This window comes from Anguilla anguilla, chromosome 5, assembly GCF_013347855.1.
Source record: "Anguilla anguilla isolate fAngAng1 chromosome 5, fAngAng1.pri, whole genome shotgun sequence".
In the NCBI taxonomy this organism is placed as follows: domain Eukaryota; kingdom Metazoa; phylum Chordata; class Actinopteri; order Anguilliformes; family Anguillidae; genus Anguilla; species Anguilla anguilla.
This window is the reverse complement of record NC_049205.1, coordinates 63,917,081-63,944,718: the sequence shown is the minus strand read 5'-3', so window position 1 is coordinate 63,944,718 and position 27,638 is coordinate 63,917,081. Positions and strand designations below refer to the sequence as shown.

Below are 27,638 nucleotides of genomic sequence, written 5' to 3'. Positions count from 1 at the left end.
TGACCACATCCTGAATTTTAAAATCAGTTTTAATATTTCCCCCCCACCTCAGGAATATTTATTTTTGTACACAATCAGAGTTTAGTGAACTGTAGAACAGAATTAATTGTGAAAATACATTGTCTGTTACATGAATGTTATACAAAGGTTTGAAGCAAATATATTTTAAATGGTTGGCATGCCGATGTGCATCTGCATTTGTAAATGTTTAGCTGTTCTTTCGTTGTGTATCTAAAAAATAACAGTTCTTTGAATAAATTGTAGTATTTCTGATACTTTCTGGTGCATTTCTTTTTTGGTTAAAATATTTGGTGAGGCCTATATGGGGGTTCTTGCCCCATACAGAAATAAAATGACCATTAGTGGATGTGATTGACAGCTGGAATAGAGATCGACTCAGTCAATAAGTAAATTTTTCTTTTAAGATGAGAAACGTTCCTGTTGACATTTACTTTACTGCCTTGACTGACCTTAGCGACAATAATTAAGGGTAGGAATTCACATTTTTTAAAAATCATTCACAAGACTTAATATGCCTAAATATAAATAATAGTGACATGGTTTTAAATGTTTTTTTTTTTTACTCTATCTGCAATTTATAGCTCAGACATTTCACCACCACAGATTAAATTGGTAATAGGCCAGAGACCCCATGACAAGGATCAGCTCTATGGTGTTGCATTGGGATGGCTTAAGTGCAGGGGTTTGTGGGATGGCTGGAGGCCTGGTGCGCATGCTTATTTTTGTCTGAGTCCAGTCGGCCCGGCTTAATTGGTCTGAAGTTAATTAGCTGTGTTCGTTTGCGTTGGCACGTTTCCCCCGGTGCTCCGCGGCGACATTTTTGGCCGGAAAAACGCGCGCAATCCTCTGCAGTAACGAAGCGATTTATGCACAGACACTAAAACCCTGTAAACATCGGGACTAATTCAGCTACAAAGGGCTGGCAGCTCTCGCAGGAGCCTCCTTGGCACAGCCTGGCGGAGCGTGCATCTGACACACTGCAACGGCTTCTGTGCCGTCAAAACTCGCCTGAAAAAACGCATGTGGATCTCTGCACAGTTCAGCTGAACGTGTCCTCAACCAAAATGCTCAACTGCATGCACAGCTGTTTATTGTGAATATCGGTAAAAAATAGAGGTCTTCTTTTTTTTTTAAACCGCCAGCAGTCCTCCACACAGTGAAAAGCTCGTTGTGAATTCAGCTCTCAAAGCTTGCGCTGTATCATCGCTGATTCAGCTTCTTTGCTGCTGCGTGTTAAAAGGTCAAAATATGTCCCGTATTTATTTGGCACAGGTCAAAGGTCATGGGCTCGAGCGGGCGGGCGTGTGAAAGGTGACAGCAACATGGCAGTCGCTAAGCCAGTCGCACTGGTATCAGAGCAACACAGCGATGCGTACGGTGATTGGTGGGCACTTTCTGGCTGAACTGGGATCGCTCTGGGAATTACCAGGAACTGGCCAGAAAGTGTCCACCAATCACTGTTCACTGTTCACAGCAAAGTGCTCTGTGATTAGAGACGCTTCCCTGTTTGATCTGTGAGTATGGAGACCTCACTGCTGTCTAATTCCTCTTTTATTATCCTTAGATTAAGGAAGGAAGGAGGGAGGGGTAGGGAGAGGGAGGGAGAGGGGGAGAGAGAAGGAGGGACGGAGTGTAGCACAGTGGGTAAGGAACTGGGCTTGTAACCGAAAGGTCGCAGGTTCGATTCCCGGGTAAGGACACTGCCGTTGTACCCTTGAGCAAGGTACTTTACCTGCATTGCTTCAGTATATATCTAGCTGTATAAATGGATACAATGTAAAAAGTTGTGTAAGTCGCTCTGGATAAGAGCGTCTGCTAAATGCCTCTAATGTGAGGAGAGGGGAGGGAAGGAGAGAGGGACAGACAAGAGGGAGAGAGGGGCAGGGAGAGGGAGAGAGAGGGGGAGGGAGAGGGAGAGAGAGAGAGAGGGAGAGGGAGGGAGAGAGGGAGGATGCCGAGGGTTTTTGGGTGTGGCTCGTTGCTCCCATGTTACCCTGAGGGGGTGCTCTGTTGCTGGAGGATCTTGTTCCAGAGCTTCGGGGAGCTGAGGCCGATGACGCAGCAGGCCAGCCTGCGCCCGGCGTTGCCGTGGAGACGACTCCCCTCGTCGCCGCCCCGCCCGAGGTCGTCCTCTCCCTCGTGGATCACCACGGCGCGGCCGAACAGCATCGTCCCGCCGAACAGCGTGGCCCCGCCCTCGCCCCCGGCCGCCTCCCGCTGCTCGCGTATCCGGCCCCGCCGCGGGACGAAGTTGCCGAAGTCGCCGGGGTGGTGCGGGTGGGAGTAGCAGTCCGGGTTGTAATGGTCGCCGGTGGAGTCGCAGCCCTCGCTCAGCTCGCCGTACTGGTGCACGTGCACCGCCAGCGGCTGCCGGCTGGCAGCGGGAAGCCCGTGCAGGTGGAGCAGCACCTGCACCGGCGCCTCGGGCCCGTCCTGCCGGAAGAGCACGTGGCCGTACACTTTGGGCTGGTCCTGGGCCAGCCTGGTGCTGGGCCGCATTCGGCAGGCCCCGTACAGCTTCCTGCTAAACTGGCGGGCCTCCGGGGGGCCATCGTCCCAGGACCAGGCCCTGGACCTGCCCCCCCCCCCCGCGCAGCCCCGGGGGTATTCCTCACAGACGCCCCCGCGCAGCCCCGTTAACACCAGGAGCAGCGGGAGGAGCAGAGGGAGACCCAGCGGAGGCGCGGTACTCATGGTGCTGAAACGCAGAGGAAATAAGGACAGGAAGTGACACGTTCTGACACCCACCCCCGCCAGAAACAAGTGCTGTCCCAGATGGATCTGGGACAGTTTCATCGCCAGAATAACGGGCCATACCTGGATATTCGGCTGCTGGCCATCGGATCAGACACGTCCTGCCGTCGGCCCCTTAGGCGCTGGGAAGCAAAGAAAAGCATTAATCCATCAGTTTGACCATCGTTACTGTTTTTACCCACACTGGTGACAGAATAAGCAGCATCTGGGCACATTTACCGACTATGACTGGGCTATGGATCGATGTCAATAACGATAAAATTTCCAGAGCAAATTCTGTCATAAGGTGGTGGTTTGGCTTCTTAAGAGTCTGGTGAGGTACAGAGAAGCGTTTGTTGCAAAGTGCTGCAGACTTGTGGTGACATGAATGGATAGAGACCACGCCCTCCCCCCCCCCCCCCCCCCCCCCCCCGTGGAGAAAAAAGGAAGTGCGCCTGAACGACGCTGGCAAAAGTTTGTAGCGGTCGACTCTACGCTATCGGCCACGTTGAGCCGATGTGTTAAACTGACGGGTGCGTGAGCAAAGCAGACGTTTGGTCCGGAGGAAAATCGCAGAGTTTTTCGCACCACCCACATGACTTGTTCACACACATACACCCGTAGAAGTGATCTTATTCGTTTATTTTGTAAATCGTACACGGAATAGGCCTACGTTTCGTCAGTATGCTCCATTTCCCAAAAAGAATCTGGAACGCGGAAAGAAGCAGAATTTGACAAAAACCCCGACGAACAATGAGGCAGCGATAAACTTGTCTAAATCAGTGTTTCGATGCTCCGTGTTCAAATGAGTTCGTGGATGAGCAAGTTACAAGTATCTTTTTATCCTAATTGCAGCCTCAGCTTGAACCGAGGAAATAAATGATTTTTTTCCTCATCGCCATTGTGCCAGTTTGGTCTCTTCTCGGCAGCTTGCGTGCGCGCCCAGGCGGCCCGAGAACGAATTGGTTACAAAACGTGTCATTTGCAGCACGAGGAGCCAGACGGTCCTCGCGCCAAGAAAGATGGCCTCACCCAGGCTATGAAAGAATAAGGGAAATTCCCGAAAGCACAGATTACTCGTGTACCCTTATTTGTCAACCACGATTTTTAACATGTAGTGTAAAAAACAAAACAAACAAACAAACAAACAAAAAAAAAAAAAAGAATAAAAAAGTAAGAAAACAAAAGCCTTGGGAAATCTAACTTGGTAAACTGTGACGTTGTTTAAAACTAGACTGGTCAAACAGGATGCGCTGAACACAAACTATTTGCGTTTTATATAAACAGGAAACAGAACAGAACTCTGCGCTCGTGAATGCATACCAAAGACGAAAAGAACATTTGAATAGCGTGACTCGATTTCAAGTTGATTTTAACACGTTCTTCACATAGCCTAAAATAAAAATAATATAAACTTACTTCCATTGGCACTGAAAACAGGGTGAACAAACAAAATCATTACATTTTACATTACAAAGCAATTACATAGTCTTACATTGAACACCCGTGGATAGCCTACCTTTTTGTGGAATTTTCTTGTAAAAAATCGAGATGCACCAGCTTGGCAAAGACAAGCGCTTCGGACAATCAGAATTTGTTGCGCACCAATCGCTGATGTCCCGTGACTTGCAGTAAAGTTAGCAAGTTCAGGCAATTGCTCCAAGTGGGCGGTTGTCTCTGGGTGGGAGCTGCTTGTTACTATGATGTCATACTGTTTATGTAATTATTTTAAGAAACGTCTACCCGTTCACAAAAAAGGCACGCGCGAGCATCTTATGTCACAGTCAGAGAACAATATCAAGTGCTACAAAATAACAAATGAGAACTCTATCTTTAAAATTCTAATTGACTGAACGTTCTGAGATGGCGACATAATGCAGCCTTCAGAGGGTAAACCATACATCAGCAGACATAAAGATGTCTAGTTAAGAACTATTAAAAACGATTTAGGGGTTGCAGTTGTGGTTGAAAAGAAAATCAGCTTATGGGAGGGAACTAGAAGGGCAGATTTGGGGCAGTAGAGGGGCAGTATAGAGGCAGTAGGGGGCAGTAGAGGGCAGTAGAGGGGCAGTATAGAGGCAGTAGGGGGCAGTAGAGGGGCAGTATAGAGGCCGTAGGGGGCAGTAGAGGGGCAGTAGGGGGCAGTAGAGGGCAGTAGAAGGGCAGATTTGGGGCAGTAGAGGGGCAGTATAGGGCAGTAGGGGGCAGTAGGTGGCAGTAGAGGGCGGGGCCGTACCTTCCTGCCGATGGCTCTGCTGGGCTTCCTCGGGGGCGGGGGGGGGGGGGGGGGGGGGGGGGGGGGGGGGGGGGGGGGGGCTCAAAGATGCGCTGCTGCTGCTGGGGGGGCAGGGTGGAGTACAGCGGGATGATTTTGATGTCGCCCACCTCAGGGCCCAGGTCATCGATCTCCCTTAAAATAAAACCCTTTCATCATGTCGTCATACCCGTGAGCAATGGGGGATGAGTACGACATTTCAACAAGTGATTGAATTGTCCTGTAATCCACGCACCTTTGACAAATCTAAGTCTCAGGTACTCCAGCCTTCACAGGGTAATTGCCGTTTAAGTTACACAATTAATTTACTGTTTGTACAAACCCCAGAGTTAAAAAAAAAAAAACAGCCCCACAATTGAAATTATCAGGCAGTTAATTTGGTCATATATATAGCCAATAGCGCTGACAAGTTCGGACACATAGTCAATTGCTTGAAATCCCGAGGAAGTAATTTATAAAGTGCTGGTCGTGGTGCATTTTCACTGTTTGTGCACACAAATTATACGTCTCTGTTTTCGAAAGGGGCAGGTTTGTGTACATACAACACTTAGGCAGCCTCCACCTAAACACCAGACATTACCATCTGTTGTGCCTGTAAATTAGCTAGCAAGCCAATGAACATCAAGAAAATCACGTAAAGTGTGACATCTATGCTTATGAGTGTTGCTCTCTAAATATATCCACGTCAATAGCGTCTGATTTTTGCTGCGTTATTATACGCGTAACTGGTCTACTACTTGCGTCACTACTCGTGTAAACGCGCAATTGTTGTTTTTTGGTAATCTGCAGGAGCGTTGTCTGCCTTTAGACAAAACCAGATCCATGAAAGCGCGTGATGAACCCCTCTTATCTTCCGTCTCGCGCTGTCGTCATGCTCGCCGATATTCCACTTGTCGCGGTTTACATGTCACGGGTTAAGTTAAGCAAATAAATAAATAGGGCATTCTGAAAAACTGGTAGCAAGTTTAAGAATAAGGGATACATAATCACTCAGTTCACAAGCATAATATCGCATGCTAATTTCTAGATCAAAGCTTGACAATCCTCTGCAGACTCTCACGTTTAATAGTAGCCTATTACGTTTATCGCAAAAAATAGGCCTAGTTAGCTACATTTTTTCTTCCTTAATGTAAACAACAAATACGCAACATGACAGACTTGTGAATTCATGCAATCAGCTTTCTTGAAACATTATTAATCAAAGCTTTTCTTTCTTGAAAAAATCTCAGTGCTTCTCGTTTAATCCTAGAATCATAATCTAATCATTTATTTAGCTCTTGGACCTCCGTCTGTGAATTATTTTTGGCCTCAGTCTTGCACACAGGCTACATAAGACATTAAACAAGACTCCAAAACGGCTAAACCTATTATTATTATAGGGTATAATTTTCAGATATTTATAATGCGCATGTCTAGTGATCCTCGGATTAGCTTCAATGCAATTCAAAACTTTATTCCGGTAGGTGGTTGGAGACATGCAACCATTTCCAAAACTACCAGATTCATTTAAACACACCACGCTATATATATCTCACAGTCTCACTAAAATGATTTCCCGAAAATATCATTTAGATGTATCCTTTAGCGGTCTGACTAATTTTACTTTCAATTTCTAAATGTCCACTCTTTCCTTCAAAGAATGAGGAGGTAAGTTCTTCCGGTCGCCATTTTAGCGTTGTTGCTCTTTCCTGTGTGGAAGAGCAGCGGTGTTTTGACGGAGCTAATTGTGACTTCGTATTTTAATTCTTCGTATATTTAAAACAAAATGTCCAAAAGACATAGATTAGATTTAGGAGATGACTATTCGTCTAGTAAAAAGAGATCTTCTGATGGGTAAGAAAAATAACTGAATGGAACAGTGTTTTGCCTAGCAGTAGCTGAGCTAGCTAGCTTAAGGTAGCAGCATCAACTAGCTACTAACCTACGTAATGCTGACTGTTTCACAGCTATATACATCTTCATCAGTGTTATTTATGTGCAACTATAGAAGTAAAAAAACATGCTTATGTATTAATCACCATAAAATTAGTCATTCATCCTAAGATACTAGTACTAGCTAGCGTCACTCATTAGGCGAGCTAACAGTAATGCACGTGGGAATATCTTGTGGCCTAACGTTAGCTAGCTTGTCTAGCTGCATTTTCGTTATGTGATGATAGGCTGACTAACAAACATATTATAAATATTGCACGTTAAATGAATCCAGCATTGGTTTGGAGTCATTAGCTAGATAGTCGTTTTCTTATTATGTCCAGTGCGTTTGCAGACAGATGTGCAGATGCTTCGTTCGTTTACAGTACCCAATAGGCATGACGGGTAACTTTAACGTCGGGCGTCTAATTCAAAAAAGCTTCTGTTTCATTTTGGTAAATTAGTGGCACTGTTCTACGACTATTCAGATGGATAATTTATCATCCACTTCCCAATGCTGCATAATTATTCACTCAGTCTTACTGAACTTCCGATTTTATTTTTACGTAGCCTAATGACTGTTGATTGCTTGTGACAGTGCATTGCAATGGACACTACATATTCAAATGATATATTTTAGACAGAGTAGGCTACCCACTAGTCTAGGGCTGCTAAAGTCAGCGACATTTAGCTGACATTTATAGAAAATAAAACTGTGTATATTCGCGGGTAAAGCGGGTAACTAGCACAAGTAGTCAACCAGTACATTTTGCCGGGACATTTATTGCTGTTGGCAACAATAAAACGCGCCTTTAATGAGTTGAATCCCGTAAGCTAATTCACATCGAGCCTTTGCAGTGTTCGTTTAAAATGACCTTGGACTTTGTCGACCGGTTAGTTAATTTGTTTTGGTCCTCAATTACCCATGACAATGCCTTCATGCAGTGCCATTTTCCGTTGTTGTTAGCATGCTAGACAGCCAGGTGCTGCGGTAGCCTACAAATGGGTTAACAATCCCGCAGAGTGGCCTGTTGATGCTTTGACCGGCCCCTGTTAATTTTACGTTTCTATTTTAAGTTTCTTATCTTATTTTCGTTTGTTTGAGACTTTTGTTTTTGTGTGGCACACTGCTGCTACAGTAAGAGCTGTTTCCAGGGAGTCTTGAGCATCTCTGCAGATGGGACCTTATGCTTATTGAGACTACCTCTTGTATAACTGCAGCAAAGTTATACTCAGCTAAAATATGCATTCACGCGCTGCTTGCGTTTTTTATTTATTACAAATAAATAAATAAAACGATAACCTGTTACACTGCAGTATTATAGAGTAAAGACTTGCACGGGCTGACCTCTCCTCTGTATTCGCTGTGTTCTTACGCGCTAGAGCCTCTGCCCTAAACCCAGTCCGCTTTTAAGGACGTTCGCTGTATTTTCTAACCAATCACAGCGGGGAACTGTGAAACTGGGGACACAAGGAAGAGTGACGTCACAAATCCAGTATTTATTATTTTTTTTGTTGCGGGCATCAGTGCGTTAGGAAACAATGAACATCTGGCACGCAATTCGAAATCAATTAAGTTTAAATTAATTCTGAGAATGGGGGAAATGGGTAATTAGTGAATAATTAAAGTGGTCGCAATAATCATTAGTATGAATATTAATTTATAATAAGAACCTTATAAATGCCGGTAATAATATTTTTTAGAAGTCGAGTGAGGGAATGAGCCAGTTTAGATTTCCTTTTGATTTTCTGGCCGCAGGAAAGATCGAGATCGAGACCGGGACGAGCGGCCCAGGGACCGGGAGCGGGACCGGGAGCGAGACCGCGACAGAGACCGGGACCGCGAGAAGGACGTGAAGCCGCCGGTGTTCGCGCTGAACGCGGGCATCGGGGGCGGGGCCTCGCTCTCAGCTGAAGGCGCCGGCCATGCAGCAGCAGATTAACCCCTTCACCAACCTGCCCGCACCACGCCGCGCTTCTACGAGATCCTGAAGAAGCGGCTGCAGCTGCCCGTGTGGGAGTACCGCGAACGCTTCGCCGACATCCTCAACCGCCACCAGAGCTTCGTCCTGGTGGGAGAGACCGGCTCCGGCAAGACCACACAGGTAGGGCCCGCCACACCGCTACCTTACCCCTCACCTTACCCCTTACCTTACTTTACCCCTCACCTTACTGACATTACCATACCTTACCCCTTACCTTACCCCTTACCTTACTGACATTACCATACCTTACTGACATTACCATACCTCACTGACATTACCTTACCTTACTGACATTACCTTACCTTACTGACATTACCTTATCTTACCCCTTACCTTACTTGTTTAGCAGGTGTCTGGCAGTGTGTGTTTGTTTAGCAGTCTCTCAGTGTGTGTTTCTGTAGGAGCAGTCTCAGTGTGTGTCTGTTTAGCAGGGGTCTCTCAGTGTGTGTTTCTGTAGTTTAGTCTCTCAGTGTGTGTTTGTTTATTAGCAGTCTCTCAGTGCAGTGCGCGGTGTGTTTGTTTAGCAGGGCTCATGATTATTTAAATCTGTGTGGAAGCTGCTTGTGTTTACTCATGACTTATTTAATGGGCCTGCTTGTGTCAGAGCTGTGAGGCCCTGTGTCTCCTCCCCGGCCGTTTATTTTAACCCCCCCCCCCCGCCCCCCCCCCCCAGGGTCAGCTCCTGCGCGTCTTGTCTGACGTACGAGGCGATTACACTCCGTTTGCCGGGCCGGGTTTTAAATATTGCATGTGACTGAGCGTGTTTATAGGGAGCTGATTTTATTGTTTTGAGCATGGGTCGTCAGAGGTCTTTTTTTTTCGCCATCTGTAGGTTGGATCTGAATTTGTTCTGTTTCAGCGATGTAATCTGGGAACATTTTGCCCAGCCCCCCCCCCCCCCCCCCCCCCGTTACAGAATTATGATGCTACACCAAAAAAATTGAGGTTTGGTTTTGACTTCATGGTTGAATACATATTCAGTACAGCAGAAAAAAATTGAATGCAAAATGTGGAATTGCTTTTCATTTATTATGAAAAGTGGCCATAGATTTTTGCCGAACAATAAAAGGCATGTTAGCACCGGGTCATCTGGGGGAACTTACAGTTTTGAGCTTATTTTACCCGAAAAACAATTATACCGTGTGTGAAAGCAAGGCCAGAATTGCTGGGTCCGCTGTGCCTGTTGAGCCAGACGTTCTTACAGCGTTAGATTCAGATTCTCTGCGTTTCTCTCCCCGGTGGTCAGCAGTCACTGCTCTGCGCTTCTGCTTTTAAGAGTCTTCCGTCTCAGTGGATTTTCCTGACCCGCACAACCCAAGCTTTGATGTGTTCGCTCCCTTAACCTTTGACCTTTACTCGTCAAACCAGACTGAGCTGTGACTCATCTGTCTGTCCTCATCATTGGTGACTGAGCAGTGACTCCTCATTGGTGACTGAGCAGTGACTCCTCATTGATGACTGTGCAGTGACTCCTCATTGGTGACTGTGTAGTGACTCCTCATTGGTGACTGTGCAGTGACTCCTCATTGATGACTGAGCAGTGACTCCTCATTGGTGACTGAGCAGAGCCCCGCCCCTTCTCCTCATTGGTGACTGAGCAGAGCCCCGCTCCCCTCTCCTCATTGGTGACTGAGCAGAGCCCCACCCCCCTCTCCTCATTGGTGACTGAGCAGTGACTACACCGCTCTCTGTCCCGCCTGTAGATCCCGCAGTGGTGTGTGGACATGGTGAGGGCGCTGCCGGGGCCCAAGAGGGGCGTGGCCTGCACGCAGCCCCGGAGGGTGGCGGCCATGAGCGTGGCGCAGAGGGTGGCGGACGAGATGGACGTCATGCTGGGACAGGAAGTGGGCTACTCCATCCGGTTCGAGGACTGCAGCAGCGCCAAGACCATCCTGAAGTGAGTACCCTTCTGCTGGGGGGGGGGGGGCCTGCTGTCCCTCCCCAGCCTGAGAGTGCGGAGTGTGTACGGGCGGTAGTGTGGCATTATGGGTAAGGAGCAGAGTGCAGAAGTGCTTGGTGTGTGTGTCTGTGTGTGTGTGCGCGCGTGTGTGTGCAAGCGCATTTAGGTATGTTTAGGGTCTGAATGGAAGCTCTTCAGTGCTCAGTGCTGGGTTGATCCCGCGCAGTTTGCGTTTTTCCCCCGTACGCGCGGTGATTGGCCGACCCTGACCCCGCCCCCGCCCCCGCCCCCGCCCCGGCAGGTACATGACGGACGGCATGCTGCTGCGGGAGGCGATGAACGACCCGCTGCTGGAGCGCTACGGCGTCATCATCCTGGACGAGGCGCACGAGCGCACGCTGGCCACCGACATCCTGATGGGCGTGCTGAAGGAGGTGGTGCGGCAGAGAGCCGACCTCAAGGTCCGCCCCGCCCCCCCGCCACCTCACCTCCTCTCCTCCTCCCCTCGTTCCACCCCCGCCCCGCCCCCCTGCCTCTCCTCTCCTCCTCCCCTCATTCCGCCCCCGCCCCCCGCCTCTCCTCTCCTCTCCTCATCCCTCCACCTCTCCTCCCCTCTCTTCATCCCCTCACTCAGAGAACACACCTGACTCACAGAGAGAACACACCTGACTCACAGAGAACACACCTGACTCACACAGAGAACACTCCTGACTCTCACAGAGAACACACCTGACTCACAGAGAGAACACACCTGACTCACAGAGAGAACACACCTGACTCACAGAGAACACACCTGACTCACAGAGAGAACACACCTGACTCACAGAGAGAACACACCTGACTCACAGAGAGAACACACCTGACTCACACAGAGAACACACCTGACTCACAGAGAGAACACACCTGACTCACAGAGAACACACCTGACTCACAGAGAGAACACACCTGACTCGGGCACTGATGCATGCTGGGGGAGGAGCTTTGCTTTGTGACGTTTCTGGACGTGTCCCCCCCGCCCCCCCAGGTGATTGTGATGAGCGCCACGCTGGACGCAGGGAAGTTCCAGGTGTATTTCGACAGCTGCCCCCTGCTGACCATCCCGGGACGCACGCACCCCGTGGAGATCTTCTACACCCCCGAGCCGGAGCGGGACTACCTGGAGGCCGCCATCCGCACCGTCATCCAGATACACATGTGCGAGGAGGAGGAGGGGGACGTGCTGCTCTTCCTCACCGGCCAGGAGGTACTGCCGCTCGCATGCTAGCACGCCCGCTCTCTCTCTCTCTCTCTCTCTCTCTCTCCCCTTCTCCCTCTCTCTCTCTCTCTCTCTCTCTCTCCCCGTCTCCCTCTCTCTCCCTCTCTCTCTCTCTCTCTCTCTCTCTCTCTCTCTCTCTCTGTTCCTCTCTCCCTCCCCCTCTCCCCCCTCTCTCTCTCTCTCTCTCTCTCTCTCTCTCTCTCTCTCTCTCTCTCTCTCTCTCTCTCTGTTCCTCTCTCCCTCCCCCTCTCCCCCTCTCTCTCTCTCTCTCTCTCTCTCTCTCTCTCTGTTCCTCTCTCCCTCCCCCTCTCCCCCTCTCTCTCTCTCTCTCTCTCTCTCCCCCTCTCTCTCTCTCTCTCCCCCCTCCCCCTCTCTCTCTCTCTCTCTCCCTCCCCCTCTCTCTCTCCTTCTCTCTCTCTCTCCCCCTCTCCCCCTCTCTCTCTCTCTCTCTCTCTCTCTCCCCCACTCTCTCTCTCTCTCCCCCCTCCCCCTCTCTCTCTCTCTCTCTCTCCCTCCCCCTCTCTCTCTCCTTCTCTCTCTCTCTCCCCCTCTCCCCCTCTCTCTCTCTCTCTCTCTCCCTCTCCCTCTCTCTAGTGTGACAGAGGGAGGGAGGGAGCGATAGAGAGACAGAGAGAATGAGGGGTGTGTGTAGACGGCTGGGTGGTTCTGTATGTGACTGCACCCTCGGCTCGAACCCCCGCCCGGGACGGGACGGGGCGGGGCGGGGCGGTGTGGGGCGGGGCATTGCGGGAACCAGGCCTGACTGCCACCCCCCCGGCTCTGACTGACGTCCCCCCCCTCCCCCCTTCAGGAAATCGACGAGGCCTGCAAGCGGATAAAGAGGGAGATCGATGACCTGGGCCCTGAGGTGGGCGACATCAAGATCATCCCGCTGTACTCCACCCTGCCCCCCCAGCAGCAGCAGCGCATCTTTGAGCCGCCCCCCCCGAGGAAGCCCAGCGGAGCCATCGGCAGGAAGGTACGGCCCGCCCTCTACTGCCCCCTACTACCTCTATACTGCCCCTCTACTGCCCCAAATCTGCCCTTCTACTGCCCTTCTGAACGTCCCGTTTCGCTCCGGCCTTGTCCCGGGCGGGTCACTTCTTTTCGTGGCGGAGAACGACTCGTGCTGTCCTCAAGCGCTCCTCTGGTATGAGCCAATCAGAGTGCTCTCGCTAGCCAGCAGACCCAGGCACTCACGTCACACCCCCCATTATTAGCTTAATTAGGTTACATCCAGGTGACGTGCTGACATCGTGCAGCGAATGGCTCTCAGCGGTTTGTGGTGTGATGCTCCTCTCGTTCAGAATTAGCAGCGCGGGGCAGAGCGGAGGGGCTGTGAAACCTGGAATTTAAATAATTTAAATGATTCCACAGTGAGTCAGCACGGTGCTCTCACACAGGGCCGAAGACTTTGAAGAGCTGCTTTTTGTTTGGAGTGTTTTCTCCAAAATTCCAAGCCGGTGTTCTAGAACTCCACTGCGGTCAGCCGCCAGCGGCGACTGTGACATCAGCATTAGAATGTTCCGTTCGGAACGTTGTAATCACGTAACTGTGATGTCACACCTCAGAGGGTTAAAAGGGAAGTCTGAGTACTGCTAAGGAAGTGTGACTGTGTCGAACGAGCAGGGGGATAACAGCGTCTTTTCGGAAGTGTCCTGCATGCTTCACTAAGAGCAGCAATCAAGCTCATGGTCAGGATGCTCTTAGGAAAGAGCTTCCCCTCCAGTCTGAGTGCTGGGGGTGATGCTGACTCTCCTAGTGACTTTCCACAGACAAAGAGAGTTCTGATTTCCCTTTCCAAGTGTCTGCGGATGTATTTATTTATTTATTTCTGCATTGTTGGCCTGCAGAATTAGTGTGAAAATGCAGCGCCGAAACATTTTTGCAGAAACTCTTTGAAAGCCGTTGACGCTGCCTGTCATTTTTTAGATCTTTTAATTTTAGGTGCTGGAATCTTTAATTATCGTCCCTCGTTCCGCGTCGCCGTGGAAAATTGATGCGATTGATTCATCCTTTAGAATCTTTGCGCTTTTTGGCTCGTTTGTTGAGCGAACGCGGATATCGATTTAATAAGGGGCTGCAAATGCAGGGCGGTCAGATGGGCTGAATTTAAATTAACCGAGAGAGAGAGAGAGAGAGGGAGGGAGAGAGAGAGCGAGAGGGAGAGGGAGAGTGAGGGAGAGAGGGAGAGGGAGGAGGGAGGGAGGGAGAGGGAGAGGGAGAGGGAGAGGGAGAGGGGGAGAGGGAGAGGGAGAGGGAGAGGGGGAGAGGGAGAGGGAGAGAGATGGAGGGAGGGAGAGGGAGAGAGATGGAGGGAGGGAGAGAGAGAGAGGGAGGGAGAGGGGGAGAGGGAGAGTAGTCTGAACGCACAGGTCAAATCTCCCAGCTGCCCTTCCTGTAGAATTTGGCCGTTATTATGGATGAAGCCACAGGGGTAATGGCTGGGGAGCTGTGCCTGCAGCTGTGAGGGTTGCAGGTTTGACTCCCAGGGAGATTGTTCCTGCTGTGCTCTTGAGAAAAGCCCCTTCACCTTGAGAAATATCCAGCTGTGTGAAAGGAATTGTGTTTTAAGCTCTGTGCGTTTCCTGAATGCCTGAACTCTGTATGTAGATCAGTGGGAGTATTAGGTGAATATTTGAGAGGGGGGGGGGCTGATTGCCATTTGGACAGGCACCCCCTAAAAAACCTTCAAGGAGCCCCCCCAGTAAAAACCCACGCTGTAAGTGGCTGATTAGGACCAATCATTGTGCTTTACCGTGGAGAGCAAAGCCGTTTCATTGGTTCAGACGAGCACATGATGGCTGCAGCTACTCCCTTCCTACGGGTTAATGAAGCCTCATTCTCATCTCTGAACCGTGAGAGTGCTCTTCTAGTTAAGTGTTGAAAGTGTATTATTATTAAATATAATATTATATTTCTGTATATATATTTTAAAACAAGCTGTGATTTAAAACCAAGATGACAGCCCCACTCACTCTCATCGTCTCTCTGACGCTTTTCTGAACGTCAGTACAGTGCAGAGAGACTGTCTGGCGCTGGGAATCGGTGGTTTATGGGCCTCCTGTGCAGGTGGCGTGCGGCTGAGGGTGGGGATGTATGGGAAATGCAGTTATTTAAGGGTTTATTTTCCTGTAGCTTTGCATCCTGCTCTTCTCCCTGAACAGCTGCTTTGATTCATCGCTGTCTGAGTTCGTGAAGGGACTGAGGCTGCATGTCCTGCTGCTACACACACACTCTCTCTCACACACACACTCTCTTTCTCTCACACACACACACACACACTCACGCTCACGCACACACACACACACACACACACACACACACACACACACACTCACACTCACACACACACACTCTTTCTCTCACACACACACACTCACTCACGCACACACACACAGACAGACACGCACACACACACTCTCTCACACACACACACACAAACACACACATACACACACACACTCACTCACGCACACACACACAGACAGACACGCACACACACACACACACACACTCACACTCACACTCACACTCACACTCACACTCACACTCACACTCACACTCACACTCACACACTCACACACACTCACACACACACACACTTTTCTCTGTCTGGTACTGATGTGTGTGAGTTTGATATGCTTGTGCTTTTCTGTGTGTTTCTGCTGAATGAGGAGTGGAGTGGTGTTAAATCTGTAACAGGCTCTGCACACGTATGGGACACACACACACACACACACACTGCCGTGTGGGAGTTTTTATTCCGTCGGTTTCCCATAAGGCCGTGCGTTACGGGGTATGTGAGCTGGGCCGGCGGCTCTCCTTCCGGAAGCTTCCGTGAACCCCGTGCTGCTCGTTTCTCAGGTGGTGGTGTCCACCAACATCGCCGAGACGTCGCTGACCATCGACGGCGTGGTGTTCGTGATCGACCCCGGGTTCGCCAAGCAGAAGGTGAGCTCCCCTTGCCCGTCTCTCTCTCTCTCTTTCTCCCTCTCTCCCTCCCTTTCTCCCTGTCTCTGTCTCTCTCTCCCTCTCCATCCCTTTCTCCCTGTCTCTCTCTCTCTCTCCCCAGCTCTCCCCTTGTTTCTCTCTCTGTCTCTCTTTCTCTCTCTCCCTCTTTCCTTCCCTTTCTCCCTGTCTCTGTCTTTCTCTCTCTCTCTCCCCAGCTCTCCCCCTGGTTCTCTCTCTGTCTCTCCTTCTCTCTCTTTCACTCCCTCTCCCCACCTCTCTCTCTCTCTCCGTACCTGTTCCTTGCCCAGTCCCTGATAAATGTTCACAGTGTGACAGCACAGGAGATGGAAAATGTGCTTATTTATTCTTCCGCCATTTTGAAAGCCCCCCACAGACAAATCGCTCAGTGGGATTTGTGGTCTTTCTTATCACAGCCTGGACAAAATGGCGGCGTCTTTCAAAAAGAAGCGGTTTTATCTCTCTCCAGTTTTGGGAGCCCCCTCCCTCCTCAAACAAATGGGAAAAGTTGCATCTGGCAGAACCAGCACTAGTGTCCCTGCTGGGATGGGGGTTAGTCAGTGAGCACTGATGGCCAGAGCCAAAATGGCATCTGCTCTCTCAGAAGCTGTGTTCTTTAGTCAGCAGGAGTGGCAGTCTTAATCTTGCAGAGCCAAAATGGCGCCCTTTCTGGTCTGGGTTGTTCTGTGAACGCTGATGGGATTGCTCGTCTGGCCGAGCCGAAATGGCGTCCTCGTCGTGCCCCAGTTGCTTGTTACCTCCTGGTGAACGGGGACACTGACTCGCCGCGGTCCTCCCCCCCCCCCCCCCCAGGTGTACAACCCGCGCATCCGGGTGGAGTCGCTGCTCGTTACCGCCATCAGCAAAGCGTCGGCACAGCAGCGGGCGGGGCGCGCGGGCCGGACACGCCCGGGGAAGTGCTTCCGCCTCTACACCGAGAAGGCCTACAAGACCGAGATGCAGGCGAGTCTCTCTCCTTTATTCACCCGCCCCTTTATTCATCTGTTCATCTGTTCATTTATTCATCTGTTCATCTGTTCATTTATTTATCTATTCATCTGTTCTTGTATTCTGTTCATTTGTTCATCTATTCATCTGTTCATGTATTCATGTGTTCATGTAGTCATCTGTTCATGTATTCATTTATTAATCTATCCATCTGTTCAGTTATTCATGTATTCACTGCTCCGTTACATCATGTCACATTACATTCCATTACCTGTTTTCATAGCGCCCACAGTTTCCGGGGCCTATGGGATGCCTCCCTGCGACGGCGCGGTTTCGCTCGTAGCGTTAGCGTTAGCTCTAGCGGTCGCATTCAAGCCGCGATCAGTGCAGCTTCCTGCGAGCGGCTTTGGCTGACATTAGTCTGCTAAATCGCGATTTGCGCACACAGGACACTGCAAGTGCTTATTTAAAGCGAATCGGCGTAATGCTGAGAGCAGAATAAGGACAAATAGAACGCAACAAAAAAGAGAAAGGGAAGCAATAAAAAGCGGTGTTAGTGCTGCACTACTCCGTAATCAAATCCAGTGTTTAAGTACAGCAAACCAGGAAAAACAGACTAATGGCGCTCAGTCCGTTCATCTGGAACAGGGCGATCGCTGGATAGATGACTTCACTTATTCACTTAACTACCGCCCGGCACTTCACTGGAGGACTGAGCGTCATGTAGGTTAAGAGAAGCTCCTCACTTCGCTGAATATTTCAGTAATCTACTCTGAGCAGTGCGATGGTGGTCCTTCTTCTCTGTGTATTTTAATCAAACATCCGAGCACATTGAAAATGGATGGAAATCATTCCTTTATGGGGGAACAACTCCTCTCCTGGCACGATGGCAGAGGTTGTGTTCCAGGGCTATTGTGCTCTGTCTTATATGGACAAAGTGAAAAACAATTTATATTAATTCACATTAACGCCCCCTTCACCCCCCCCCCCCCCATTTTTTTAACAGGACAACACGTACCCTGAGATCCTGCGCTCGAACCTGGGCTCGGTGGTCCTGCAGCTGAAGAAGCTGGGCATCGATGACCTGGTGCACTTCGACTTCATGGACCCCCCCGGTGGGTAACACACGCTGGCCCACGAGCCTGTGGCTTTGAGGAGGGGGGGGCGGGCGGGTAGCAGGCTGCTGATGGGGTGAATTGGTTTGGGGACATTTGTCCCCCGTCCTGGCAGAGCGGCACGTTTAAAGCCCGCAGATGGAGGAGCCTGGCGTTCCTTCAGCCCCTCGTCCCATTGGCTGCTCTCTGTCGGACAGAAGCGCTCGGGTGTGGGGTTAACTTTCCTTGGGCTGAGTTTGGTGTGTTACAGTGGGAGCTGTGTGTGGCGTAGGTGTGTGGTATTGGGTGTTGCCCCTCCCCACCCCACCCAAACCACTGAGGGGGCTCATTTGTGGCCCTCCCACACCACGGGAGGGGGGGGGAGGGCGGGGGGGGCGGCTCATTTGTGTGCTGTAAGGAAAGTAGAGCTGTCTAAAAAGGAAGATGTTAACAAGACACGACTCCTTATTCCCCCCCCCCCCCCCCCCAGCTCCGGAGACGCTGATGCGGGCGCTGGAGCTGCTGAATTACCTGGCGGCTCTGAACGATGACGGGGACCTGACGGAGCTGGGCTCCATGATGGCCGAGTTCCCGCTGGACCCGCAGCTCGCCAAGATGGTCATCGCCAGCTGCGAGTTCAACTGCTCCAACGAGATCCTGTCCATCACCGCCATGCTGTCAGGTAACGCCCGGGCCAGCGCCACGGCGACCGCCCGCGTCCCGCTGTTACCGAGCGCCGGGCGCCACGGCGACCACCCGCGTCCCGCTGTTACCGAGCGCCGGGCGTCACGGCAACCGCTCGAGTTCCGCTGTTACCGAGCGCCGGGCGTCACGGCGACCGCCCGCGTCCCGCTGTTAACGAGCGCCAGGCGTCACGGCAACCGCTCAAGTTCCGCTGTTACCGAGCGCAGGGCGTCACGGCGACCGCCCAAGTTCCGCTGTTACCGAGCGCCGGGCGTCACGGCGACCGCCTGCCTCTTACAGCCAGAGTTCCGCTCGTGCTGCACGCATCTCTATGGCGACGACTAGCCACGTTTACAACCAACGTTCTGTTGCCATGCACACCATGGCAACCAACAGTCTTAAAAATCGTGTCTTCTGTTCATCCTGTTAAGGCTCTGTTCCAGTGTGTGGATGGGCCCCATGGTCTGGTATCTGTTAAGGCTCTGTTCCAGTGTGTGGATGGGCCCCATGGTCTGGTATCTGTTAAGGCTCTGTTCCAGTGTGTGGATGGGCCCCATGGTCTGGTATCTGTTAAGGCTCTGTTCCAGTGTGTGGATGGGCCCCATGGTGTGGTATCTGTTAAGGCTGTGTTCCAGTGTGTGGATGGGCCCCATGGTCTGGTATCTGTTAAGGCTCTGTTCCAGTGTGTGGATGGGCCCCATGGTCTGGCATCTGTTAAGGCTCTGTTCCAGTGTGTGGATGGGCCCCATGGTCTGGCTGTTAAGGCTCTGTATTAGTGTGAGTTTCCTAAGGCAATAATCTGAAGGAAGTTTCAGCATTAAGAAGAACGATGTGGAGAAAATAGGAATAAAAATAAATAAAGAATAAAAAGTTTGTCCACCAGAAGAACTTTTCCGGCGTTGGTGTTGAGGTGAATGGGCTCTTTGCCACAGACTAACCTTTATAATGGCAGACTGATGGAGTATCAGACCAGAGCCTTTTCTGACCGCATCGATGCCGCAGAATGAAGTTTAACGGAGGGAGGGCCTAAAGACAGGCCATCGTCAGCAGGGAATGCTGGGTAATGAGCTTAGTGATTTTGAAAGGAGGAAGAACGGGTGAGAATAGGAAAGGAAATAACGCTAAAAGCTTCTCTCTCTCACTCTCTCTGTCTCACTCTCTCTCTCTCTCTCTCTCTCTCACTCTCACTCTCACTCTCTCTGTCTCTCTCTCTCTCTGTCTCTCTCTCTCCCTCACTCACTCTCTCTCTCTCTCTCTCTCATCACACGCTCGACCCCGCTTGCGGGTCTGGTGCCCGGGGTTCCGATTCGCCCCCAGTCGAGCAGCGTTTTCGAGAAGGTTGCGCTGGATCAGCGCGTGTGTCCTGTCGCTCGCTCTTAAACCTGGAGCCTGTTTTGGAGGGGGGGCGGGGGGGGGGGGGGGGGGTCCTGTAACGTTCAGCTGCCGGGCAGGGCGGGTTCCAGGGATGTAGATTTTACCGGATTAATCAGGAAATGTGTGTCTGGGGGCCACTACAATTCGGCTTTTAAAATCTTTCCCGCTGTACCCCTGGGGGGGTGGGGGGGGGAGGGGGAGGGGGAGGGGAGTGCGGACACACTTGCCGTTTGTGCCAAAGTCTCCGCCTGATTGGCTGTAACATTTAGCCCCTGAAAATGGGAGCAGTCATTTCCTGGTTACTCTGGGACAAATCACATCCCTGATTTTTACATCATGTGCATAAAAGGCATTGGATCAAGGTTTTTAAAAATGTCGTGTCTGAGAGAAAACCAGCCAAGTAGTTTTTCATTCTGTGGGGTTTAATAGTGGAGAAGCAGCGCTCTTCATGACTGACCAGCGGGCTCCTGCTGTGACAAAGAGATTTCATCTCCTCCCATCATTAGGACTGAAACTGGCAACCTAGAAGGTCAGTTCTGCAGAGAAATGCCAACAGCAGTGTTCTTACTGCCTGGAAACAGCTCTTACTGTAGCAGTGATGGGCCTTACTGTTTGAGAACAGCTCTTACTGTAGCAGTGATGGGCCTTACTGTTTGAGAACAGCTCTTACTGTAGCAGAGATGGGCCTTACTGTTTGAGAACAGCTCTTACTGTAGCAGAGATGGGCCTTACTGTTTGAGAACAGCTCTTACAGAGATGGGCCTTACTGTTTGAGAACAGCTCTTACTGTAGCAGAGATGGGCCTTACTGTTTGAGAACAGCTCTTACAGAGATGGGCCTTACTGTTTGAGAACAGCTCTTACTGTAGCAGAGATGGGCCTTACTGTTTGAGAACAGCTCTTACTGCAGCAGAGATGAGCCTTACTGTCTGAGAACAGCTCTTACAGAGATGGGCCTTACTGTTTGAGAACAGCTCTTACTGTAGCAGTGATGGGCCTTACTGTTTGAGAACAGCTCTTACAGAGATGGGCCTTACTGTTTGAGAACAGCTCTTACTGTAGCAGTGATGGGTCTTACTGTTTGAGAACAGCTCTTACTGTAGCAGAGATGGGCCTTACTGTTTGAGAACAGCTCTTACAGAGATGGGCCTTACTGTTTGAGAACAGCTCTTACTGTAGCAGTGATGGGCCTTACTGTTTGAGAACAGCTCTTACAGATACGGGTCTTACTGTTTGAGAACAGCTCTTGCAGAGATGGGCCTTACTGTTTGAGAACAGCTCTTACAGAGATGGGCCTTACTGTTTGAGAACAGCTCTTACAGAGATGGGCCTTACTGTTTGAGAACAGCTTTTACAGGGATGGGCCTTACTATAGCAGAGATGGGTCTTGCCAGAAACTGGTCAGCAGATTCTCAGAGGTGCGGTTTGTGGAGATGTGACGTATTTGACACACGGCCTTCTCTCACTATTAGTCAACACCCCTGTGCATCATAATTTACCTTTGAATCAGCTTAGACCCGCCTTTACTGAGCTCATGTGATTGGCTGGGGGATATGCGCTGTTTCCCAGGAAGTGGGCGTTGGTTCTGTCTCTGGAGCGGGCTGCTTTAGCCCACGTGTTTGTAACGAGGCTCACCCCATCAGTCCTGTCACAGCTAGAGGCCGCTGGTCAGCGACGCTTCACAGCATTTCCCTCTAACTGGGTCTGGTTTCGCGATGCAGGGCTACCGAGTTAGCCGGATACCTGCGCTGAGTAAGACCCGGGACGGCTCCCACGTGGGGAGCACGAACCGAATGTAGAAAGAGCGGTTCCAGGTTATCCCGCTAGCTCGGTGATCCTGCTTCGGGACACCCCCCCCGAAGCTGTGTGACCGCTGTTGCTCCTCTTAGTTTTTTGGAGGGAGGAAGGGTGCTGTCGGAACCTGTCTTTCAGCATCCCAGGGGAACGGGGGGGGCGGGGGAGGGGGAGGGGGAGGGGGGGGTCATATTTATTTTGCTGTGTGAGGAGACTGGATGCCCTTGTTAACGTTTTGCAGTTGTGTAAACGCTCTTGTCTTCCAGATGTGGTTAGGTGTTGAAGTAGTAGGCAGTTGACCAAGCAGTCGGGAGAGGCCGTCATGTGACCCCTGCCCCGCCCCGCCCTGCCCCGCCCAGCCCCGCCATATGCTCAGTGATGTGATGTAGCTGCTAGGCCTTGTTCCCAGTGTGTGTGAATGGTTGACTCATCCGTTTGGGCGTCGGTGTTGGGGCCCAAACCAACCCTGTTCAGTCCCGCAGTGCTTCGTTCGCCCCACCGAGGCCAAGAAGGCCGCGGACGAGTCCAAGATGAGGTTCGCTCACATAGACGGAGATCACCTGACTCTGCTCAACGTCTACCACGCCTTCAAACAGAGTGAGTGTGTGTGTGTGTGTGTGTGTGTGTGTGTGTGTGTGTGTGCAGAGATCACCTGACTCTGCTCAACGTCTACCACGCCTTCAAACAGAGTGAGTGTGTGTGTGTGAGTGTGTGTGTGTGTGTGTGTGTGTGCAGAGGAGGAGATCACCTGACTCTGCTCAACGTCTACCACGCCTTCAAACAGAGTGAGTGTGTGTGTGTGTGAGTGTGTGTGTGTGTGTGTGTGTGTGTGTGTGTGTGTGTGTGTGTGTGTGTGTGTGTGTGCAGAGACGGAGATCACCTGACTCTGCTCAACGTCTACCACGCCTTCAAACAGAGTGAGTGTGTGTGTGTGTGAGTGTGAGTGTGTGTGTGTGTGTGTGTGTGTGTGTGTGTGTGTGCAGAGAAGGAGATCACCTGACTCTGCTCAACGTCTACCACGCCTTCAAACAGAGTGAGTGTGTGTGTGTGTGTGTGTGTGTGCAGAGAAGGAGATCACCTGACTCTGCTCAACGTCTACCACGCCTTCAAACAGAGTGAGTGTGTGTGTGTGTGTGTGTGTGTGTGTGTGTGTGTGTGTGTGTGTGTGTGTGTGTGTGTGTGCAGAGGAGATCACCTGACTCTGCTCAACGTCTACCACGCCTTCAAACAGAGTGAGTGAGTGTGTGTGTGTGTGTGTGCAGAGATCACCTGACTCTGCTCAACGTCTACCACGCCTTCAAACAGAGTGAGTGTGTGTGTGTGTGTGTGTGTGTGCAGAGAAGGAGATCACCTGACTCTGCTCAACGTCTACCACGCCTTCAAACAGAGTGAGTGTGTGTGTGTGTGTGTGTGTGTGTGTGTGTGTGTGTGTGTGTGTGTGTGCAGAGAAGGAGATCACCTGACTCTGCTCAACGTCTACCACGCCTTCAAACAGAGTGAGTGAGTGAGTGAGTGAGTGAGTGAGTGAGTGAGTGAGTGAGTGAGTGAGTGAGTGAGTGAGTGAGAGAGTGAGAGAGTGAGAGAGTGAGAGAGTGAGAGAGTGAGAGAGTGAGAGAGTGAGAGAGTGAGAGAGTGAGAGAGTGAGAGAGTGAGAGAGTGAGAGAGAGAGTGAGAGAGTGAGTGCTTGTGCATGCATGTTTTCGTGTGTTTGAGGTTCTTCTCTGGGTGGTTGTGGGGCCCTAACCCTCTGACCCTCTCCACAGATCACGAGTCAGTGCAGTGGTGCTATGATAACTTCGTAAACTACCGTTCGCTGATGTCGGCCGACAACGTTCGGCAGCAGCTCTCCAGGATCATGGACCGCTTCAACCTGCCCCGCCGCAGCACGGAGTTCACCAGCCGCGACTACTACATCAACATCCGCCGCGCACTGGTCACCGGCTTCTTCATGCAGGTAGGACCTCACCCCTACTGTAGGACCTCACCCCTACTGTAGGACCTCACCCTTACTGTAGGACCTCACCCCTACTGTAGGACCTCACCCTTACTTTAGGACCTCACCCTTACAGTAGGACCTCACCCTCACTGTAGGACCTCACCCTTACTGTAGGACCTCACCCTTACTGTAGGACCTCACCCCTACTGTAGGACCTCACCCTTACTGTAGGACCTCACCCTTACTGTAGGACCTCACCCCTACTGTAGGACCTCACCCCTACTGTAGGACCTCACCCCTACTGTAGGACCTCACCCTTACTGTAGGACCTCACCCTTACTGTAGGACCTCACCCCTACTGTAGGACCTCACCCTTACTGTAGGACCTCACCCTTACTGTAGGACCTCACCCTTACTGTAGGACCTCACCCCTACTGTAGGACCTCACCCTTACTGTAGGACCCTCACCCTTACTGTAGGACCTCACCCCTACTGTAGGACCTCACCCTTACTGTAGGACCTCACTCTTACTATAGGAACTGACTCTCACTGTAGGACCTCACTCTGACTGTAGGACCTCGCTCTTACAGTAGGACCTCACTCTGACTGTAGGACCTCACTCTTACTGTAGGACCTCACCCCTACTGTAGGACCTCACCCCTACTGTAGGACCTCACCCCTACTGTAGGACCTCAGCCTTACTGTAGGACCTCACCCCTACTGTAGGACCTCACCCTTACTGTAGGACCTCACCCTTACTGTCAGACCTCACTCTCACTGTAGGACCTCGCTCTTACAGGTAAGCGAGTGAGTGAGTGAGTAAGCGTGTCTTTGCAGTTTAATATGTGATGCAATTCCTCTCTCTTCCTGCAGGTGGCACACTTGGAGCGCACTGGACACTACCTGACGGTAAAGGATAACCAGGTGGTACAGCTGCACCCCTCCACTGTCCTGGACCACAAGCCCGAGTGGGTTCTCTACAACGAGTTCGTCCTCACCACCAAGAACTACATCCGCACCTGCACCGACATCAAACCTGAGTGGTGCGTCTTCGCCTCTCCCAAACAGCCTTTGCACATGCTCACTCTGAACCAGCAGGGATGAGGTCTGCTCCTGACCAATCAGAAAATACTGCTCTCACCCAGAGCCAGAGGTCCTGTGTGGGACTTGAGCACAAACATCAAGAGCAGTTTGCACTCTGACAGCTTATAGCAGGAACCTAAGAGAACAGGCCATTCAGCCCATCTAGAACATAAGAACACATAATGAGGAGAACAGGCCATTCAGCCCATCTAGAACATGAGAGCAGAAGAATACACAATGAGGAGAACAGGCCATTCAGCCCACCTAGAACATAAGAGCATAAGAATACACAATGAGGAGAACAGGCCATTCAGCCCATCTAGAACATAAGAACACACAATGAGGAGAACAGGCCATTCATCCCATTTTAGCTCTTCATGCAGCAGGACAGAATGTTCAGCAATAAAACCGAAGCTGACAAAGTCATTTAAGGCCTTCAAAATGCAGTATTTAAATGCAGGATTTAATTGTTTTAAAAAAAACTTTAAAAAACCAAAAACAAATCTGAAGTAATCGCATCCCTGAACAAGTCTCAAAAGTTTAACGTACCCTAGCAGTTCAGTAATGAGCTTCTCCTGAAATCATCCCTTCTCTCTTCTCCCTCCCTCCCTGGTCCTCCCTCCCTCTCTCCCCCCCTCCATCCTCCCCCCTTTCCTGTCTCCTACCTCCCCCCTTCCCTCTCTCTCTCCCTCCTTCCTTCTCCTTCCTCCCTCCCTCCCTCCTTCCCTCTCTGTTTGCAGGCTGATTAAGATTTCCGCCCAGTACTATGAAATGAGCAACTTCCCCCAGTGTGAGGCCAAGAGGCAACTAGAGCGGATCGTCGCTAAGATGCAGACGAAAGAGTACACCCAGTACTGAGGGCCCGGGGTTCAGGGGTCAGGGTTCAGGGGTCACCGTCGCCCTAACCCTCACCCTGGAGCCCTGCTCCAGCCTTCCCAACATTTCCTTTTCCCCTCTTTACTGTTCAGATTTCGATTATTATTATTTTTTTTATAACATTTTCTCTTCCTGTTTTTATTTGTTTTTGTTTTGTTTTGTTTTTTGTTCATTTAATAGTGTAGTATAAATAAAATTGGGGAAAAAAAACAATGTATGAGATCTTTTGACAAGACAATTCTGGATTTTCAGAAAGGTCTGTGACTAAGGATGCAGTTACCTGACATTATGCACGATCGTTCATGTTGATGTTGACATTCCTTTTAGAATTTGTGAACTCATTAATGAAAATGTGCACCAGTAGACATTCTCTAAGCAGAATAAAACAAGGATTGGTAACAGCTCTGCGTTGTACTGTGTATGAGTAAATCAGCTCACAATCCAGGTTTAGATCGGAGACATCACCCCGGGTTCTGAGGGGGACTCGGTTTCAGAGCCGTTTCTGAAATTTTATTCGGTGTGAATGACCTCGTTTTAGCGCATCTGAAGGCTGCTGTGGTCTGAGATTCAACGTGTCAGGTCTTGATCCCAGGAGTTTAGTGACCAGGCAGATCTGCTCGACCAACCCTGAGCTGGCTGTTGGAGAAATGGCCGTTCCGTTTGTCAGGCGTTGCTTTGCTGCAGACGGTGTAGGCCTTACTCATCCAAGGAAACATTCCTTTAGATTTCTGTATGGGAACCTGCCTGCTCTTGTCCGCTGTCGCAGTTCGGATCTGAACTGGGCCCGAGACGTCTGCGTTCTCTCTCTTTTCCTCAGTTTGATGGGACGTACCGCGGACCCGCACTGCTGTCCGGTGAAAATACACACAACAGAAGCACTCAGTCCATCTGTCCCGATGAAACTTCGATTTTAATCCTTAAAATGGAGGCAAATGTAGCAGACGTTTTAAATGTGCATTTCAAAAGGGTTTCTTTTTTTAGTGGCTGGAGATCAGTGAGAATAAATCAATGTATTTTTTAACATAGTATTGAATAACGTGCTTGTGTAAGTGTTGTATGTGTTTAAAGTGAAGGTGCTGACAGACTAAGAATCCCTTAAACCAGCCCCCCCCCCCCAATCCTGGTGTCATCCACCTCTGTTTATGCTTGGGGGCTGGATTTGGAAGAATTGTTCAAAACAAACTCTGTGACAGTGGTTTAAATTCTGCCACTACTGTCCCTCTAGTGCTGGGGTGTAAAACCCCACTCCTGCAGGGGGCGCTGTGTCCGCAGGTATAACTCTAGTCCTGGGGGGTGCTTTCCTCTGTTCAGCTGGGGTACATACAGACTGGCACAGCACAGACCGTATATGCGCACTGACGGCAGTGTAGCTCGGTGGTTTTGGACCCACGCTTTGGGTTGCCAGTTTGATCCCTGTAGGGGAAAAAGCGTCTGTGCCCTTGAGGAAGATGCCCGACCTCTGTTGCTTCCTTTAACATCCTGCTGCCAAACGGGCACTATGGTGACTTTGATAAATAGACCTGCGAGGGCAAATGAGTCCTTTGTGGGGGGAGGGGGGGTGTGTGGGGGGTGTTGAGGGGATATTTGGGTTGCTTGTTTTGAAGTGGGTCTCAGAGGTCTGCTCCCAGTGAAATTTGGGTAATAGGCGGTCCCTACAGGTCTGCAGTATTCACTTACTCCCTTAGAGAGCCGCGCGGTGCTCCAGCTTTCCCTGTTACTCAGCACGTAATGCATCATTTGAGGCGTTCGCTCACACCGTTACTCGCCTCACTTGGTTTCTTTATGAACAGGGCGCAGA

General features: G+C 50.6%; 2 protein-coding genes across 2 annotated transcripts; one reads left to right on the top strand and one right to left on the bottom strand.

Annotated features, from left to right (window-relative positions):
* Positions 1 to 1,902: 1,902 nt before the first annotated feature.
* Positions 1,903 to 4,691, bottom strand: LOC118227306 (extracellular superoxide dismutase [Cu-Zn]-like). The gene is made up of 3 exons (XM_035417561.1): positions 4,274 to 4,691; positions 2,839 to 2,897; positions 1,903 to 2,719 (listed from the first exon to the last, which is right to left on the bottom strand). The coding sequence occupies exons 2-3, from the start codon at positions 2,859 to 2,861 to the stop codon at positions 2,011 to 2,013; spliced, it is 732 nt and encodes a 243-aa protein (XP_035273452.1). The 5' UTR covers positions 2,862 to 2,897; positions 4,274 to 4,691; the 3' UTR covers positions 1,903 to 2,010.
* A 2,001-nt stretch (positions 4,692 to 6,692) lies between these two features.
* Positions 6,693 to 26,244, top strand: LOC118227305 (pre-mRNA-splicing factor ATP-dependent RNA helicase DHX15-like). Its single transcript, XM_035417560.1, is given in 16 exon segments — positions 6,693 to 6,862; positions 8,700 to 8,870; positions 8,872 to 8,902; positions 8,905 to 9,045; positions 10,629 to 10,822; positions 11,127 to 11,286; positions 11,850 to 12,068; positions 12,892 to 13,059; positions 15,948 to 16,034; positions 16,866 to 17,015; positions 18,007 to 18,115; positions 18,585 to 18,776; positions 22,420 to 22,542; positions 23,709 to 23,899; positions 24,755 to 24,924; positions 25,705 to 26,244. Coding segments are annotated over 16 exon segments (2,292 nt in total). The 5' UTR covers positions 6,693 to 6,794; the 3' UTR covers positions 25,823 to 26,244.
* Positions 26,245 to 27,638: the final 1,394 nt, after the last annotated feature.